At 33.6% G+C, this 19,728-nt stretch overlaps 1 protein-coding gene across 1 annotated transcript in view; it reads right to left on the bottom strand.

The window, feature by feature from the left end:
- Positions 1-2,829: 2,829 nt before the first annotated feature.
- The window catches only part of LRP1B (LDL receptor related protein 1B), a 702,645-nt gene continuing 685,746 nt past the window's right edge, over positions 2,830-19,728 (bottom strand). The window contains exons 87-91 of the mRNA XM_087955711.1: positions 14,232-14,308; positions 12,172-12,262; positions 11,176-11,314; positions 7,702-7,800; positions 2,830-4,190 (exon numbers count right to left, since the gene is read on the bottom strand). Coding sequence (XP_087811837.1) covers positions 4,050-4,190; positions 7,702-7,800; positions 11,176-11,314; positions 12,172-12,262; positions 14,232-14,308 — 547 coding nt within the window. The 3' untranslated portion in view covers positions 2,830-4,049. The remainder of the gene's footprint in view (positions 4,191-7,701; positions 7,801-11,175; positions 11,315-12,171; positions 12,263-14,231; positions 14,309-19,728) is intronic.

The following is a 19,728-nucleotide window of genomic DNA, read 5'->3' as shown; positions in this document are numbered from 1 at the left end:
TTAAATCGAGGAAATATTTCATTGAATAAATCTGAGGGATGACAAGACCAAATTTAGTAAATCCAAGTTTAGTTACTTATGTAGTATTTCTCGCAGCATTATGATTGTGGAGGTTTGTAGCTCTTCTTCTTGCATTGCAAAATTTAAATTAAAATAATTTTATGTTTTTATTAATAAAGAGGAAAGAAAAATGCTTGTTGTATTTGGGGAGGTAATTTATTCTTTGGTGCCAGATCTGGGATGCAAAATTACTGTTTTGTGTATTTCTTCCATCTAACGACCTTGTAGAGGTTGTCATTCCAGATCTTGTAAGCCTTTGTATCTAATACTTATTTACTGATGAGCACTGATAGCACTGTAAAATATTTATTGAATGAGATTCCATGATGAAAACCTCTGAAAAAAAGTTTCACTTAAAAAATACAAGCAGGTTTACAGTGTTAAATATTGGATCTGTTTAATTTTTGCAGAACTGCTGTGCAATGCATGGGTGCAAGTATTTTCTAGATCATTAAAGCAAACTTTCATTTGTACAGGGACATGGAGCTGCTTCAGAAGTTGCCCCTGCTGTGTCCACACATCTGTGGATGAACAGCTACTTTCTTACCCTGGGGAAAAACATGAAGCTAAGTTAGCGGAAACAGCCAATTGCAGCTTCTAAGGCAACAATGTTAGGTTGGGAAAATAGGCAGCTACTGTAATGATTCACTGCTTTGAAACTGTTTCTCTATATTGGGGAGCACCTGTTTTGAAGAAATTGAAGAACCTGTATTACTACATTAATCCAAAAGGGTTGGGAAGTCACATTTGGTACAAACCATGACCTGCCAAAACAATAATGCAATAATTTCCAGTCCACTCCAGTTCTCCCAAAATAGTGGAAGCTAATGCAGTGCTCATCATCTTCATGGCTGCCCAACTGCAAAATGCTGAGCAAGAACACAACTTTTAGTCACCCCTCCCCAATTTTCATCACTTATTCTGGGCATTTGGCTAGTAATTCTGTGAAATTAAAAATTGCAATAGTTATTTGGGGGAGAGAGATGCAAAAATACTACCCCCTTTTTTTACTTTGAAGAGCATCTCAGCAAGATGAAGGGGAAAAGATAGCCTTCAGGGACAGAAAAGAGGCTATCCCTGAGCCAGGAGCATATGGGAAATGAGAGCTTTTGCCAAAAGCTCCTGAACTCACAAACTTTCCTGAGCTGCAGTGCATTAAAAGGAAAGTCACTCCAAGAGTCCATTCCAACACAATATAGACTAATTGGAAATACATTAGTACAGATGTCTACTGCTGGCTTTAAGAATTCACTTGTATGGATGTCAAGTCTACAAGCACATCCAGAGAGTAGACTATGATTGAACAGGAATGGGATATTTAAAACCTCCCTAGCATATCTCTGATGTGAATTTTGAAAGAAATACTAAGACCTTTTATTTTCTATATCAAGAAAATATAGTTCAGCCCTTAGATAATTAATGGAGTAATTAGCAGTGGAAAGTTCAAGGCGAGACTAAGAAAGCTAAAATCACCTTAAGGTGTTTGAAATTATTTCAAAGCCAAACAGAAATGATTAGATCCTAGGTATAGCAAATGTACATGATAAGTCCAAGTGACCTGCAGCATCGTTAAATAGGAGCATCAAAATCCATAAATATTAATTCAGTTTTCTTTAAAATTAATAGTATTTCCCAGGTAAGAATAAAAAAGGAAGGAACCTGCATTTTGGCAAAGAAAGAGAAAGCGGAAGAGAAAGGGCTGAGAATAAATAAAGATAAAACTTATATCTCTTTTTGGTAAAGGGGCTTAACAGGATCTGCTTTTGAACATGTTATGTTACATGTATGCAGATATAATCCTCTTTTTCTTTCTGGGCCACATGTTTATTTTTCATCAAGAATTTTATAACAAAGCCAAGCAAATGTGTTAAAAATTAATTCTCCCACCTCCACAAACACAAAGTGCTTTTAAGGAACATCAGAACTGTTTAATAGACCACTTGTGGTCAGAGAGTTCCCCATCCCCCTACAGCAGCGGTGTCAAACTGGCGGCCCATGGGCCGGATGCATCACGTACAGGCCACACCCACCCCAGCTCCGCAAAGCCCAAAAAAACATCATGATACACGATCAAGTTTGACACCCATGCCCTACAGTGTCATTAGGCAAACTATATCATTTTCATTGTTTCCTTCATTTGATGTGAAATGGTGAATATACAACAGGAATGACATCTGTTTCACTCAAAGTTCATAGCAAGAAGATCCACTAAACTGATATTCCACTGTAATGTGATTTTAATATAATTCTCTTCGTTTCATGTTTATTTGTTTCTAGTTTATGTTGCTTATGTAATATCTTTGTGCATTTAAAATGTTCAGTCCAATAATGAAATGTATCATTTAATTAAAGGAAGCCAATGTTTTTATAGATATATAATACCTAGAAATATAGGCGGCATGACTCTTTTAACCAAGTAAAATGAAATTAAGAATCAAACAGTTTTAAACTGAAAAACTGAAGTTTTGCAAAATATGCATAATATTGTTCAAGCAAAACTGCACTTGTATTTACTTGAATCAAGTTGTTTTTTAATAAAGGCCTCAACATGGCAAAGTTTAGAAATAGGTAGTATGCATGCACAGAATACAACAAAAATTCTCTTATAAAACAGCTGTTATTTTTGCAATGTTTGTACAAAGGGAATAGAGCCACCACAAACGTATTTAATCTGTTAGATTAATGGATCATGACAGCTAAAATCAGCAACGTAGCTGAGGAATGAAAAGCCCTCTAGTTTTCTGAATACTAGTGTGAGAAATATTTAGAAAAGATTCCATGGGTGGTTATCTTTTAACATCCTAAACAAATTACATGACATCTTTCTGCCACAATTAAAAAAAAGGCAAATATTGTATTCATTTTTTTTTATTCTTCATAACAACATAAAATAAGCTAATGCCAGAGAAAGTGCTGGAAACTGATTACATTTTTACACTCTCCATAATTGAGAATGTGAGCTTGAGGTTTGTTGAAGAAGTTTTAAAATTTATTCATACTTGCTTTTAAATAAATGTGTTGATTGATACAAAAACATGAAGACTTGTTTGCTGTAATGTTTTTGTGAAAGGGTTGAGTTTCCTCCCTCCTCCTAAGAATCTGGTTCTCCATGTGTGTGCTTATGGCTTTTTGCTCTCCTGTCAACATAGGAAAACTCATCATACACAAAGTGTGTCTGTGACTGATTAAAGAAATGCATAAAGTTGTGTGCGGACTTGGCAACGCCCTCTTAGGATCAGGACTGCAGAAGAGGCCTTCTCACACATCTGTTAAAGTCTCACCACTTCAAGTGGTATATCACTAAATTCACTAAGATTTTACTAAATATGAAGAATTTTTACATGTATATATGTTTAGTATAGCTTGGACAATCACTGAATCTCCAAAACGGAATAATCTGTGCTCATGCAGGCCATTAGATGTTTTCTATAGTACTCATAGCTTCTTTGCAACCTAAAGCTAATTGGAAAAGCAAGTTATGTTTGATTGTGAAATTAGCTCCTCTATAGTTTTAAGGTTCTGAAGTGAATTTCTAATGAGCACGAAGAGAGTAACAACCCAATCATACTTCCACTATCTGAAACAAAAACAAATTCACACACTGTACTACAGTCTTCAGACCATATTATGGAAAAGTGCAGATATTGTCTTCAGTAGATTAAGTAAAACCAAAGGAAAAAATTCATACAAAATAGATTGCCCATATTCACACTACAAATTTCTTCAAATTTTTAACAAATTCAGTATGTGTTATATCAGCAGCATTGTTGCAAATTGTACGGTAGTGCAGTTTTTTTCTTCTTCATAAAAATACCATACAAATGGTCAGTCAAGTCATCAGCAAAAGAAAGACCCAGATAACCACCAACCAAATTGAAAAAATATCCAGAGGTAATGCTGATGCCAAAACAATTATAATACTGTTGGTACATAGAAAAGTAATCCTTATATTTTATACATTTATACAGTATACAAAAGATTACAGTGGATTATGCCACAGTCTCCCTTATGCCAATATCTATTTTCTTTGGAAGAAGTTCTTTTCTTTCATCCATGCTTGCTAAGGAGTTTCGGCAATTCTGCCCATCCATGTATAACTTTGCATATACAGGATTTGAATAGTTTGTTGGCTGAAAACAGACAAACATAGTAACTGTTATTTAGACTGTTGTAAGTCCCCTGAGTGAATGCTAATCAGAAAAGGAACATGATGTGCATACATTTATCTAAATTTGATAAATAAATAAATAAAAATACATCACAAGACACTAAGGAATGATTTTTAAACTAAGGAATAGAGGCTGTTATAATATTTCATCTGAGACCCTTTGTACATCAATGATGACATACATGGGAGAATCTAAATTTATCTGGAATAGAGGAGGAGAAAATCACAGATGTCCCAGCTGATTATTTGTTTTGCTTTACAATAGACATACCCTTCCTTTATAGATCATGAATGACTGTTTATGCTTGACAAGTCCCAAAGGATTCTCATCTGGAAGTTGATTTAAAAGTTTATTCTATTCCCTAGCAGAGATATTAATGAAACACCAGCTATGTAAAAATTAATAAAAGGGAGGGATCAGATGGGTTCCCTTTCCTTATCCAGATGTTGATTGAAGGTTGAAACAGGCTATTAAAACATAAAGGGCAATGTTTAGTCTTTACCAAGCCAAAACAGTAATGGATTAATTTCCAAGATACTTATAATGGTTTATTTTAGACCCAAATTCTGTTTTTAACTTAATCTAGAATTAGCAATTATATCACCAAGCTACTATTAATAAAAAAGAGAGACAGGAGCAACTAACATCAATAGACATGTTCTGGTTATCTTTGGACTACTATGTATATTTGTATCCATACCTATTATGTGCATAGTTTAAACTTAGTGCATTTAGACTTACAAGGGCACATAAAAAGGATGCTCAAATAGAGTTTTTCCCTTACAAGAGGGCTATTGTTAGAAGTATAGCAGAAAAAGTATCCAGGTTAATGTGCATGAAAGGGCTGAGTGGTGATGCAAAGAGCAGATAGAAAAGCAATTTTTATTTGAATTATGTTGGTAAAATCCAATATTGTGCAAAGAGCTTGAATAATTAAACTTTCTCCTTGCCTGTATCTCCCTTCGGCTTGAGTACCACTAAAAATTCCTGTTTGGGGAATCAATAGAACTTATAGACTCTGCAACTATACTGCAGTGAGAAGGGAAACTGTAAATTCAAGAGTTTAATGTGACTGCTACAACATTCCTCTGCCTAATATGAAGTAATTTACCTTGTTTATTGTACCTTTGAAACTTATGACTTCAGCCTTCTCAAATAGATTTTCAGGGGAAACAAAGGGCTTCATGGTGAAGAACATGAAATATGTGAATTTATGTTTAATTTATGAAATGTTGCATTTTGTTCTAAATGTTTGTTTCTATGGACAATCATTTTATGAAGCATAAATAAGTATTGGTTCTGATAGCTACATCTCCCCTGCAGATACAGAGGCAATATAGCTCCTAATACAAGTTGATGGAAAACAAAAACTACTATATTCATGTTGTAATTTAGATTTCTTGGGTGATAAAATTAGCAACCAGAAACAAAATGGAGGACATGATGGCTTTTGGTCTGGCCAGTTTAGCTATTTGTCTGCCCTTATTTTATTGTCTGGTGGTCTATTGTACATCTCTCTAAGTGTACAGTTCAAAAGGATCTAGCTAGATGCATAGTTGAAATAATTCTGTTGTATGCCCATTTAGAAAGCAATACCTCATACCAACAAAATTAAGATCTATTGCAATTGCACTGAAAAACATTTTGCTGATGTGCTCTTTTTTCAGTCATAAACCTAGCCAGAATTTCAGACTACAGGTCTGCCCCAAATTGCTTCCTATCCGCTTTGTGCTTAAATGAGTTCACTTTTCTGATGATCTTAAGAGAGAGAGAAAGCATGATTCAAACACTGAGATAAACAAAGGTCACCCTGTTTTTAAGCCTATTGAGAACAATATTGGAAACATTCATAGCATGAGTTCATGATTTAATTCACATTTTGAGTCTTCAAACCCAATTATTGTCATTATTGCCATATGCAACCAGTCCTACTTGTCCATGTATCCTTAGTAAAAAATAAGTAGTATTAAATATTGCACAGAATTAAGATGCATTCTTAATGAGTGTCAAGCAGTATAAAATTGGCTGGAATATAAAAATTCATGATCAGAGAAGCTCAGCATAAAAGAGTAACAAAGTCCCTTACATTATTCCAATCATCCACTCTTTATGTTGTAAAACATTTTCCAGCAATTTTTTTTTATGAAGAAGAGTCATTTTGCAGAATTGAATACATGCAAAATGATTTTCAGTTATAGAAATCATGAAAAATGAAATATATAAATACATGCATGTTTGCCAATGAAGATGATTAATAACAATGTCACTCATATTTAAAACAGTTCAAATATTTTCAAAATATTATTTAGATGGTTGCAAATGAGTAAATTGAGAATATTAACGTTTTTGCCTTATTTTAAAACATATTTTGAATGTGCTTTCAGTGCATCTATCTTTTTTTAATTGCATATATTGTGCTAATGAAACTCTATCAAAACTAAGCACATATTTATGAACATGTAAGGTTCAAATGGTTTTGGACTGCCATCATATTATCTCTGGGAGAACATCCAAGAAGTCCAAAGATTTTTCCTATTTCTTTCCCTGAAACTAAAATGGAAGAGAATCCTGCCAATGTAATGTGTGTTGTTGCACCTTAAGCCTTTAGAAAAGATTGAATCAGTACTTCCTTAGTATTAGACAAAGTTAGAATCCAAAAAGGGGTATTCTGTAGAATTGTTCATGAATCACAAAATTGGGACTTCTATGGCAACCATGGACCCAATATTGTTTATTGTTCAGATGGGAAAATGTATAGAGATGGAAAACCTGAAGAAGAAAGAATTCTGCTCTTTTCTTCTTTTCATCTTACACAGGTCTGATATCTTTTGAGAACTAAGTTTTGACATTGTTTGCCCTGAAGGAAGAATCTTTCTGTTAAGAAATGAAAAATGAAAAGCTACATGAAACTAAATTCAGCGCACCCTTCCAATATAGTATAATTTGTATGTTTTGACTCTGGAAGAAAATAACTTACCACCAAACTATAAATTGGTGTGCCGTGGCATATTCTTGTTGCATTTTGAGGAACAAAGTAGATGTAAAGTTAATTATGGGAATATAATTAACGTGTATAATGTTTGTTTTATGTAAAATAATGGGGGTGTCATATCTGGGCTGCAAAAATTTGGGATGGACTCTAGACTCTAGCAGAAATCTATTTCAGCTAGAGTCTAGAGGCCATCCCAATTTTTTACAACCCAGATATGATATCCTTATTATTTTACATACAACAAAAATACACAACTTACATTTTTTTACACAATTATTCCCATAATTAACATCACATCTACTTTGTTCCTCAAAAGTGAATAAGAATATGCTGCCTAAATGTAGTAGACCTAGTTAATAGGGAAAATTCATTATTCAGTCAATATTCCTGGCATATATGTGAGAAAGCATAGAAACATTTGTAACTGTTGGAAAAGCAGTGTAATAGAATGAAGATGGAAAATGAATGACTGTTTCTCACCCCTGCTGTTAGAGGTCCTTTCAGATCAGAGCTTAGGTAGATGGGTGGTGCCGTGTGAGGGAGCTTGAAAACTGTGGGACCTCCTCCTATGTATCTGCCCTGCATTGAATAAAGCATGTTTCAAAATTTATTTTCTTATTTTAAAATAATACATCTTCCCCTTCCATTCTGAAAAGTGTGAGCAAACAGTGAGTGAAAACACATGTGTAACTTTTCCCCCCTTACAGAAACAAATAAAATAAAATAAAAAAGCTTTTTCTTAGATTACATTCAGGAAGATATTCATACTGGAAACATAATGGGATCAAGTTAATTTTCATTTTGTGAAGGATGTAGGAAGAAAACAAAATACAGCATATTGTCCAAACTTGATTGATTAAAAAATACCACCATATCTAATCCATTACTCAGCTATTATTTTGGAATGGAATAACATAGGCTTTGTATTAGTGAAGGCCTACCTTTCAGGAATTCATAAAGGTGATTATTATTTGGAACAATGGGACATGTTCTCTCTGCTCCCCCACATCCCCCTGAAGCAGCACCACTGGTAGGATTTGAGATTTCCCTTTTGCTAGAATAATGTCCTGCTCTTGTCCAGCCATGAATGGAACCATGGAACAACTTGCCTCCAGAAGTTGTGGAGGCTTTTAAAAAGAGACAGCCATTTGTCTGAAATGGTATAGGGCAGGGGTATCAAACTCGTGTTGTCACGTGACATATTGTGACTTTTCCCCCCCCTTCACTAAACCAGGCATGGGCATGGCCAATGTGTGATGCATCTGGCCTGAGGGCTGCTGGTATAGGGTCTCATGCTTGATCAGGGGGTTGGATTAGAAGACCTCCAACATCCCTTCCAACTCTGTTATTTTGTTATGATTGCTTGTTCCCCTCAATTTAGGGGTAAAATGTTTCTTTGATGTTACCCACCCACCCACCCCCAAAAAAGGAGGGGATGGAGGGAGGGTGGAAATTTCAATCAATTGTGTCTTGTCATCATGTTTCCCAGAGTTCTTTATTAAATGGAGACCCATAAAACTTCAGGGACACCATGTGCTTCCCATGATCAGGCCCTAATGATACCATTTCTCTTATCTGTAAGAATTATTTTATTAGAAACTAAAGTACACTTTTTAAAATATATAGTTCCAAGACAGTGCTTATATGTACCTGAAAATATATCATGTGTGGAAATATATTTTATTTTTATTGCTTTTAAAATAACAATAGAAAAAGAAAAGAAGAAACATGGCATAATGATACATATAAAAATTATATGTGCTTAAAAATAAGTGAAAAAATACAGCAGAAAAATATACTTTATACCACATATGCAAAGACAATTGTAGTAATACCATTCAGATCACTGCATCAGATAAATGTATACAATACAGAGAAGAAATGAACACGAGATCATTGCATCTGCTGATACTGATTCTGTTTAAAAAATGTTAAAATGTATTGCCTACTTAGTTTAGACAACCAAGCAATTGTGGTATTCTATCACAGAAATAACATACATATGTAAGTAACAACCTTTTATTCTTTTGCATATAATATAAATATAATATAAATCAGGATTGCCCTTCCTATTTCATAGGCAGTAGTTGTTTTTATTTCAGAGCATATAATTGAAGATACTGATACTACAGAACATAAAAATAGATACTACCTCAGATTATTTTATAAGAATTTAAATAACTTCAAGGATGATAGACTCACCACTGCCTGTTGTCATTGTAAGCTAATTTTTTTTGTCATGTGGAGTAATCTCTTTTATTAATAGATAATGTGAAAGAAAATAACTTTTACTCATTGTTTGTGAATTTCCTGCAGGAAACTCCTGGACTATGAAGTTAAATTGGACCAATTATTAGAATATTAAGTCTGGTCCAGGAACTATTATGCTGTACTACTATTTGTATCCTACCAGTTCATATCCATTCTTATGTTTATACATTATGGTTCTGCCTACTTGCTGTCTTGAAACTATACTTGTGCTGTCATTGAAGAATCAGTAAAGGATGATGCTCTTTTGCCTCTGTAAGTGCATAATAGGAACCAGAGGAACAAGTTTTCTTGAAATAAACTGGACTTACAATGGCAAAAACACAAATATTTCAACCACTGTTTTTTTTTAAACCTGCATGTTTTAAATCACAAAAATACACTTATGGAAGGCTAACCAACACAGGCAATGTTATAATTTAAAATGCAGTGTCTTATTCTAGCTTTAAAATATGTAATGTAGAACTATTACACAGATCACATCTTTATTTGAAAAGTGCAACTCCACACGTTAGTTTATTGATGTGAATGAACCATCATAGATCAGGCATAAATGCACTGGATCCATTGGAGGCTTCTGCAAATGAAAGTGATTGAAATATTTTAAAAGACGGCCCTATGCCTCTACCGGATTTCTACTGGAACAGTGTAATCTTTGGTGAGAGCAGCTGGAAGGAAGAGAGAGCGTCAGTGAAAACTGCTAAAATATATGAAGAACATTTGCACGAATTGGGTATGTTTAATTTAATGACAAGAAGGATTAGAGGTGACATGATAGTGTTCTAATATGTCGGGGCTGCTACAAGGAAGAGAGGCTCAACTTATTCTCTAAAGCACATGAAGGCAGGACAAGAAGCAATGGGTGGAAACTTATCAAGGAGAGAACCAACCTAGAACAAAGGAGAGATTTCCTGACAGAAAACTTAATCAGTGGAATGGCTTGCCTTCAGAAGTTGTGGGTGTTCCAACACTGGAGGTTTTTAAGAAGATATTGGACAACCACTTCTCTGAAATGGTATAGACTTTCCAGCTTGAGCAGGGGGTTGGGCTAGAAGATCACCAAGGTCCCTTCCAACTCTGTTATTCTGTTATTCTGCTGGTGTCCGGGGGGGGGCTACTGGAGGTTCGCAGGGGTTTGGGAGAGCCCCTAGCTAAGATTCTGTGCAATCCCATTCCTGGCTGGCCCTGCCCACCCTATCCCTCCCCTCCCAAGAGTTCCCATGCAGCACGTTTTGGAGGCACATAAGTGGAGAGCGTGTGTGGAGACTCAGGGAGAGTGAAAAATGGGCCTTCCGGAAGTTCAGGAAGGCCGGAAATGGGCTCGTTTCAGCTTCCAGAGAGCCTCCGGAGCCCCGGGAGACCGTTTTCACCTTCCCAGAGGCTCGAAGAAAGCCTCCAAAGCCCGGGAAGGGCTTTCCACCCACCATAGTGCAGGAGGCCAACTAGGCCACACCCACCATGGCCACGCCCACCCAGCAACCAGGCAGAGAATCCTTTGCTAAAGTTTTTGAAGCCCACCCCTACTGGTGTCCCTTCCATCAGTAAAAGCCTCTGTTGGATCATAGATTCTCCCCTTACCGAAAGATTCCTTCCATTCATGTATAGGCAGTTTTGGATCTTATTCCAGCTCAGTAGTTCACTGCCATGGAACGACTGAGGAAGCAATGTAACAGAAATTTGATTTACCTTTTCTCGATTTAATGTGAACTCTGAAAGATTCCTCTCATTGTGATTATGCCCCACTTCATACATGTTGTATGATGGGTTTCCAATTTCTACATTGATTCCTCCATTTATTATTGGTTGTCGTCGGATGGTTTTTGTCCTACAATATATAAGAGGGAAATAGGAAATAAACCTATATAAAATAACACATGTTAAAATATTCTTCCAAAAGTTCCCAAGCTATGTCTGAAAGACTATATTGTGGGGGGAAATGCAAATATTTACATGCTATTTATACCAATACTCATTCAATGATAACATTGGCAGAAAATTGTCCCTTGGTATTTCCTTTCTCCATGGCAGTTCCTTAGAGTTTGGTTTTTAAGAACTTTTTTTTATTTCACAAGTCTCCCTGAATAACTTCATTCCATTTTGTTTAACTACGATATCAAACTCAAACTTAACAAAATACTTTTCTTTTCTTTTTTTTAAAAAAAACTCCTTTTAATCTATGTCTCTAACTTTTGCCAATGTAATATTTTTTCTTGCAGACAAGCTGTGCTTTATGTTCCTGCTGCCTCAAAGATCTATAGAGGTAAGAAAATTTTTCCAGCTAGTAATATAAATTAAAATAAAATTTCCTTTCAGTTGAGCATGAAATCTATCTCTCCGTCCACTGACCCACCCATCTTTCATATTTATATTGCTGCCCATTTCACAAAATGTAACTCTGGGTGGCATGCAATAAAAAAACCTGTAAAACAGCAATATAAAAACTGTTAACACTAAAAAAATATGATTAAAAAAAGCAATGGAGCCAGTTCAGCAACTCATAATTCCATTGGGATTTCCAGGCCTGATAACAGAACCAAATTTGAGGGAGTTACAGAAAATTAAGAGGGATGAGACAATTCTATAATGCAGATGCCAATTTTTGGAAACTTCTTTGCCATATCTATGAAGCAATTTTTGCCAAAAACTTAGCAAAGGCTTAATAATAAGAAGATAAATACTTACCTTCGTTTTCTTTTACAGAGGAGCAAACCTATTACCAAAGTAGTAATCAATGTCACCAACAGGACCAGAGGAACAATGATTGCAATGCTTCCTACAAGAAATAATATAAACATCTCTGATGGCTATGGAGCTAAAATTCGGAAAACTAACTTTGAAAAATGCATTATCAAACTTACATTTGTATATTTTTTAACAAACAGATGCGTTAATAGCATTAAATACTGCACAATATCTGAAGAGTTGTATACATATCAGGTTTCAATATATTAAATTACTTTATTGTACTGTTGCCATAGGTTGCTTGCCTACTATTTCTAAACACCATCCCAAGACCTCTTTTAATAAGTATTGAATACATCAAATTCATTGTGTTTATATCTGACAATCTTCTCATCACCCTACCTCCGTGAATAAATCTATCAATGAATCTATTTCATTAGTTTGTCATAGCAGAGCACAAGACTCCTGATTAGAGGAGAGTGGTCATGACACTATATCACTATACTAATGTAGCATAAACAAAGAATAAAATATCCCATCTGTCAAGCATAGAATGTATTTTGATTTATAATATAAAATAACTCTTAATTGGCTCTTGAAAGTTAATAAACCAGGCAATGCAACACTTGGAATGTAAAGGCAAAAATGTGCTTTTTCACACAAAATCTATTTCCAATTACTGACATCAAATACATATCTTCCTAATAAGCAGAACTATGCCAGGAAAAGATCTATCTGTTTAGGAAACTGTAAATAATGCTACTGTACATGAGCACTCCCATGCATTTCAATACATGTTTTTGCTTTGATACATGAAATATACAAAATACTATTTAACCATTAAATAGGGATGGGACACACCTCTCTCACTCTACATAACGACTTCAGCAATAGAGTAGTCAATGTCTGGAATACTCTACCCGACTCTGTGGTTTCTTCCCCAAACCCCAAAAACTTTAACCTTAGACTGTCTACTATTGACCTCACCCCTTTCCTAAGAGGTCTGTAGGGGGCGTGCATAAGCGCACCAACGTGCCTACCGTCCCTGTCCTATTGTTTCTCTTATTCTTCTTTTATTTTTCTTATATGTACCCATTTCATGGTATATAAAATCATACATTGCAATGTCCTACCTGTCAATGAATACTTCAGCTTCAACCATAACAACACAAGAGCACACAATAGATACAAAGTCAAAGTTAACCGCACCAAACTTGATTGCAGGAAATACGACTTCAGCAATAGAGTGGTCAATGTCTGGAATACTCTACCCGACTCTGTAGTTTCTTCCCCAAACCCCAAAAACTTTAACCTTAGACTGTCTACTATTGACCTCACCCCTTTCCTAAGAGGTCTGTAGGGGGCGTGCATAAGCGCACCAACGTGCCTACCGTCCCTGTCCTATTGTTTCTCTTATTCTTCTTTTATTTTTCTTATATGTACCCATTTCATGTATTCACAACTATGTATACACTTATACTTATTATCTTGTAAACAATTGGCAAATCAAATAAATAAATAAAAATAAATATCATACTCCTTTTTTTGGTGTGTGTTTGAAGGTTGTTTAATTGAGGCCACCAGACTCATCCTTTACTGATCCGAAAATGATCTGTGGAGCTAATTCAAATTACCCAAGTTTGTGTTTTATGTCATTTCTTACTAAGTTTGTTGAATTTAGGTTCCACTCTGAATCCGGAGGATGATTTAGTCATAATTTAACTCATATTTATCAAAAGGATCAAATTCAAGTAATTAGACATAGATTTAGCCTATCCTAATTCTTCTGTATAATCACAATTTATCTGATCTTCATATCCTCATTTTCAATTATATTCAAGCTGCCATCTTTGCTTCTCCAAATCTACAGCTATCATTCTTTTTTTTTTTCTCTTACTATTAAATAACCATCTTGCATATTGAGCCTTTATTCCTTTTCTCTCCCCTTGTTCTGCATAAGGGCAGAAATTATAAAGACAGTGAGCTCCATATTTTTAAATATATATTGCCTACAAGAAAAATAATAGTTTAAATGCTGGTATTAATTAAACACAACTTACTTGTACTGATATTATCAGACTTGCTGCTCTTAGGAGCTGGCCTTTCACACTGTATACCTGACCAGTTTGTAGGGCATCTAAAATAAATAAAAATAACACATTAACCCAGAGGAACAGTTTTCTACATGAATTACCATGTTTCCAAGTATCAACTATTATACTACTTTTTTGTAGATAGTCATAGATATAACATTTAATTTAATAATAAATATTTTTGATTAATTATCATAAAATTAGAACAAAATCTAAGTACAAGCCATTATAAAGGTCATTGTTAGTAGATTTATATTTCAAAACAGAAGTAATCAGAGTTAGCTAAATAATAATATCTGGGTTTTACAATGTGTTCAAATTTAAAATGAATTTACTTTCAGTTAATAGCTGATCAAAATAGATTTTATTTATAGTCTGGATTATAATAGTAACAATTACTTCTGTCCTGTGTTCGCAAATTAAAAATTAAAATTAAAAATCCTTATTAAATGACAATATTGACAATTTTGGATCATATTATTCTGAAATGAACATCTTGTTTCACTTATCATACCCTAGTGCTAGGTTTTAAATAATTAAATACTTTTGATACTTTTGAGTTTGATTGAAAATTTGTTTCATTATTGAATTTACACTCAATTCTTCTTTATACTCTACCATTCAAGAGGGCTTACAATTATTTAAAAGATAGTACAAAACATTAAAAATGCAACTAAACTAAAACTAAAAATCATTTACTAAAATAGTTAACAATTACAGATTTGGCCACAGAGGTGATGTTATCATTTCTCTAAATACTTAAAGAATAAGAGACAAACAGAACTTTGAGGCACTGCATTCCAAATGGTGGGAACCACATAGAAGAAAGTTGTTCCTTGTTGTCAACCATTCAAGTTAGGCCAGGTCAGTAAACAGATTCCATCAATTTGATTGGAACTATATTTTTTTTTTTTACTGTAAATAGACTATGGTAACAAAATCCTGAAAGCCTAATTGTATTTTGTATTCCTTCCCTCTTATACACTTCTAAATTAGAATACAGCCAGTCTGAGCTTCTTATATTTTCTTTTTTCATAGGCTTATAGCATGCTTCTGGATTTGTAATTATTTCAGCATAGTTTTGACTACCACTACCCCAAGTCATGTCTGTGGCAAGCTTCCATCTTGAGAAGGTTGTCTCCTGCTGATCTAGGTAAATATCATGAGTCTCGAAGACCAGGTGAGTTATCATTTAGTTTTAATATATTCATTTATTAAAAGCTGTAAAGCAGCACCTCCTTCAATCTGCATTTCCTCTTTGCTCTTTTAAAATAATGAGAAATACATCTATCATTATGATTAAATGATTTTTTTTTTGTCTTCACTCACATTAATTATAATGCATACATATAATGGTCTGAAATGTCTTCCGTTAATTGAGTGGCAAACTATTGTCTTTGCATGCACTGTTTAATACTATCAAACGAGTGAGGAATAATCACAAATAGTTGGACTGGTTGAAAGCAATTTTCTATGCTCCTAATGAGATGATAGAAGTGCTATGCTGGTATGTCACAACTCTTCAGCTTCGTTCTAAAACTTCAAATACAATCTAATTCCTTCAAACTTAATTTAAAGCCTGTGAGATAAAATTTGATTGCTATTACTGATTTTTAAAAAATCTTCAAATAGGTTGATATGTAAGAAAAAATATACAAAATAATTAGTGATACACATTTTCTCACTTTTATGGAAAAAATCTATGGTTGCTAAGAGTTGACACCTATTGGATGGCACATAATCAATTTTTTTTTCATTTAAAATATGCAACTCTAGAAAAATATTGTCCTTTCTAACAATTATATATTATGTATATAAAGGAGAACCAGTTTAACAGAATCTTGGCAGTTTAAATACACATGTAATTTAAAACTTTTCTTTTAAGAGTTTCTTCTTTTCTTCTAAGGTTTTTATATAGCATGACATGTAATAAGTAACCATTAAGTAGAAGGTTCATTATATGCAAAACAACAATAACACAATAATGTCACGGAACAATTTTGTTTAATAACACTCTTATCTTCAATGACAAGAGAATATCACAAATTATTTCATAGTGAAAAGAATCTGCATTAATGGCAGAAAGTTGAAAGCAAAACAAAAAGTGTATTTGAGGGGAAGGAAAGAATTTACAGGCTATGAAACAATTATCAGAATTAATTTTAAAAAATGCTCAAAGTGACTGCTTACATTTTGATGACAACTTTGTGACTTTTATTTGCCGAAAGAATATTCGCATAAGAAATGTCATAATAAGATTTTTTTTTCTAATTTCTGGACTATAGGAACATTTATTATGGCATGTATGTGTGTGTGTATGTATGCAGGTATACAGAAAGAGAGAAATATTCACAAGATAATAAGTACATTGGCAGGTGTGACTAATGAATGTATGGAAATGCTTTTATTACAAAAATAAGGTAGTATTAACTTCACAGAATGGAAGAATGGAACTATTGCTATTAGACAAGCATGCCTTCTGCTTGCTATATCCTCAAAAAGTGGCATTAAAAAGGTGAACATGGAATCCTACCTCATGAAATAGACTGAAAAAAATTGTCTTTGCAGAATGAAAAATAACATTGCATCAAATGATTATAGCTTACTAAATTGACAGGTTCATATAAAATGAGAAATTATATTTAAAGCTACAATGTATAAGCCTATCCTAAATACAAATGGATAAACTCATCATTTATGAATTACATAAAATATTGTTTAAAAATTATATAAATAATTATGTAAGTGTTAAATTCAATCATACAACTGATGGTTTTAGTATAACTCTGTGATTGCAGAACTTCACTTCACAACTTTTCATTTTTTTAAGTTATTTGGGTAGATCCAATAGTTTTTTAGATCTTACTACCTTGCAACTCTTATAGCTGTATCATCATAGCTGTATTCAGTGCAGCTGCTGGGAGTTTTAATTCTGGATAACTGAATTCTGGATAATCCCAGATACAATGCAGTTATTTTGTCATATTTATAGATAGAGGGTTATTCCTGGATTTGCACTTGAAGAAGAAATTGTTCAATAAGGAGAGACCCCCATTACCTAATTTTGTACTATTGCACTGTGTGTGAGAGAGAGAGAGTGGGGGGGAGATCACAGAACTAACTCATAGATCTTTTCATTAGAGAACAGCACAGAGATCTCTTAAAATAGCCATCTATGGCAACTTGCAAAAAAGTAATAACATAGGAGATATTAATTGAAGGCTATTTCATGAGCCTTTACCAAAATGAAAAGGAGACTTAATAGCTGGCAGAAGGAAACTGGAATAGAAATGCACATCAATCCTTTAATAAATATTAATTTTGTCTATGTATGTATTTATCAAGTATAAATAAAAATAAATATTCTTTTTGCCAGGACCACACTATCTTTTCAAAATAGTTATTTGAAATTACTATTTAGTTTGATTGTATCTATCTGTGGCTTTTATCATCATTAACATATTAATTTTATTCCTTGTCCACTTTATTAATTATAAACAACATCTACAACAGACATTACTTTTGTTCTAATACAATTAAATTTACTTTTACTTTAATACAATTAAATGTACTAATTGATTAATACATTTTCTCAAGGTAATATGTTTTAGTTTAATTATGCATTATAAAATGTAATGTTCTAGACATTACATTAACTAGCCGTTTCTTAGCATACTGTAAGGCATGCCAATCAATTAAGCATTGAAAACATGTTAAGAACCTGGTCTTATTTTTGTTTATTCAAAAAATTATCTCTAACATAATAATTTTATATTATTATAAACAGATATGTTGCCAAATAAAATTCAACGAGCTCAAGATATCTAAACTGCAAAGTCTCTACTTCAGCTATAGTATATCTACTCAGTTGACCTGAGTGATCTTAAAAATGTGAAGTGGGATCAGGCTCAATTACTACTTGTATGGGAGGCAATTAGAAAATTCCAAAATGGGAAAATTGAAAACAACAATAACAAAAACCAGAAGTTAGTAACATCAGACCTTGCTACCAGGATCGCAGCATGGACATTCCATGTGATGATTAGGAATCAAGCTTTCGGGAACATCTGAACAGGCCTTTAAAGCTTCCAAGATAAGAATATTATTTTGTCCTCTCCTCTCCTCTCCTCTCCTCTCCTGTCCTATCTTATCTATCTATCTATCTATCTATCTATCTATCTATCTATCTATCTATCTATCTATCTATCTATCTATCTATCTATCTATCTATCTATCTATCTATCTATCTATCTATCTATCTATCTATCTATCTATCTATCTATCTATCTATCTATCTATCTATCTATTGTTTTAAAAATGCAAATTATTATTGAACGATAATATTAAAAATATAAATTATATTGCTATATGATTATTAAATAAATCTACCCATAGTTCTCACTAGAGCTACAAATGACCACACTAAAATTATCATACATTATGTGAAGACCTGGCTCTCTGGAAAATGTTCTAAAGTTGGGGGAAGTGGAAGAAAAGAGAAGGAGATGATAACCAGCAAAGTGAATGGATTCAGTTACAATGGCAATGAATGCACTTTTGGAAAGACCAGGTTAAGGACTGTCATGGATAAATTTTATTTATGTGGCTACTAAGAGTTGACAATGATACATAGTCTATAAATCAGTCAATAGGTACTTAAATATAAAATATTTATTACTAACTTGGTAAGCTCATGAGGAGAATTAATTTACAAAATACTGATGTTTGTTCCCCATATTACAATACTTAAATAGAGTGCTGACTAACAAATGTTTTAAAGAAAACCAAAATCTATTCTTAAGGATCCATCATAACTTAAACAAGGCAATGATAAGAGACTGTTTCTTAAGGTGAATTGAAGGACACCCAAAATTGCATGTGCCACTGCATCCTGGACCAGTTGCAACTTCTGGATGGTCTTCAAGAACAACCCCATGCAGAACACAGTAGAGGTAAATGAGAAGGCATTAAACGTCATATACTGTAGCTCTCAGCCACATTTGGTAGCAAAACTAAATCTAGATTACTTACAAACATAAAGATTGTGAATAATTATTTAATAAATTCCAGCAAAGAATTGAAATAAATCTCCATATTTTACAGAATTAGTATATATCAGTACTATCTTAAATCTTATCTTTATGTTTGCACAAAATCTTGTCTAGGTGTCTAAATATAAGCTGCTGAGGCTCATTGTAGTAGCACAGTTATACGTTTAATAAATTAATAAATGAAAAATTACAATGTGAGCTAATTTACTATTCTAATACATAAAGCAATAAATCAGACACATGCAGTGGAGCTGACAGAAACCAATTCCCCATTCTGTCTTTCATACAGTAGTTCTATCCAATAAACACATTATAAAAGATTTGGTTGAAATGCAAACTGCATCATAAAATTAGGAAAACATAAGGATTCAGCATATAACTACATTTGTATTCTTGCACAGATATGAACTAGT

This window comes from Notechis scutatus, chromosome 1, assembly GCF_049901735.1.
Source record: "Notechis scutatus isolate UNSWTSFEM ecotype Mainland chromosome 1, rNotScu1.2, whole genome shotgun sequence".
Lineage (NCBI taxonomy): Eukaryota > Metazoa > Chordata > Lepidosauria > Squamata > Elapidae > Notechis > Notechis scutatus.
Note: the sequence above shows the minus strand (reverse complement) of the source record. Positions and strands in the feature narration are given on the sequence as shown.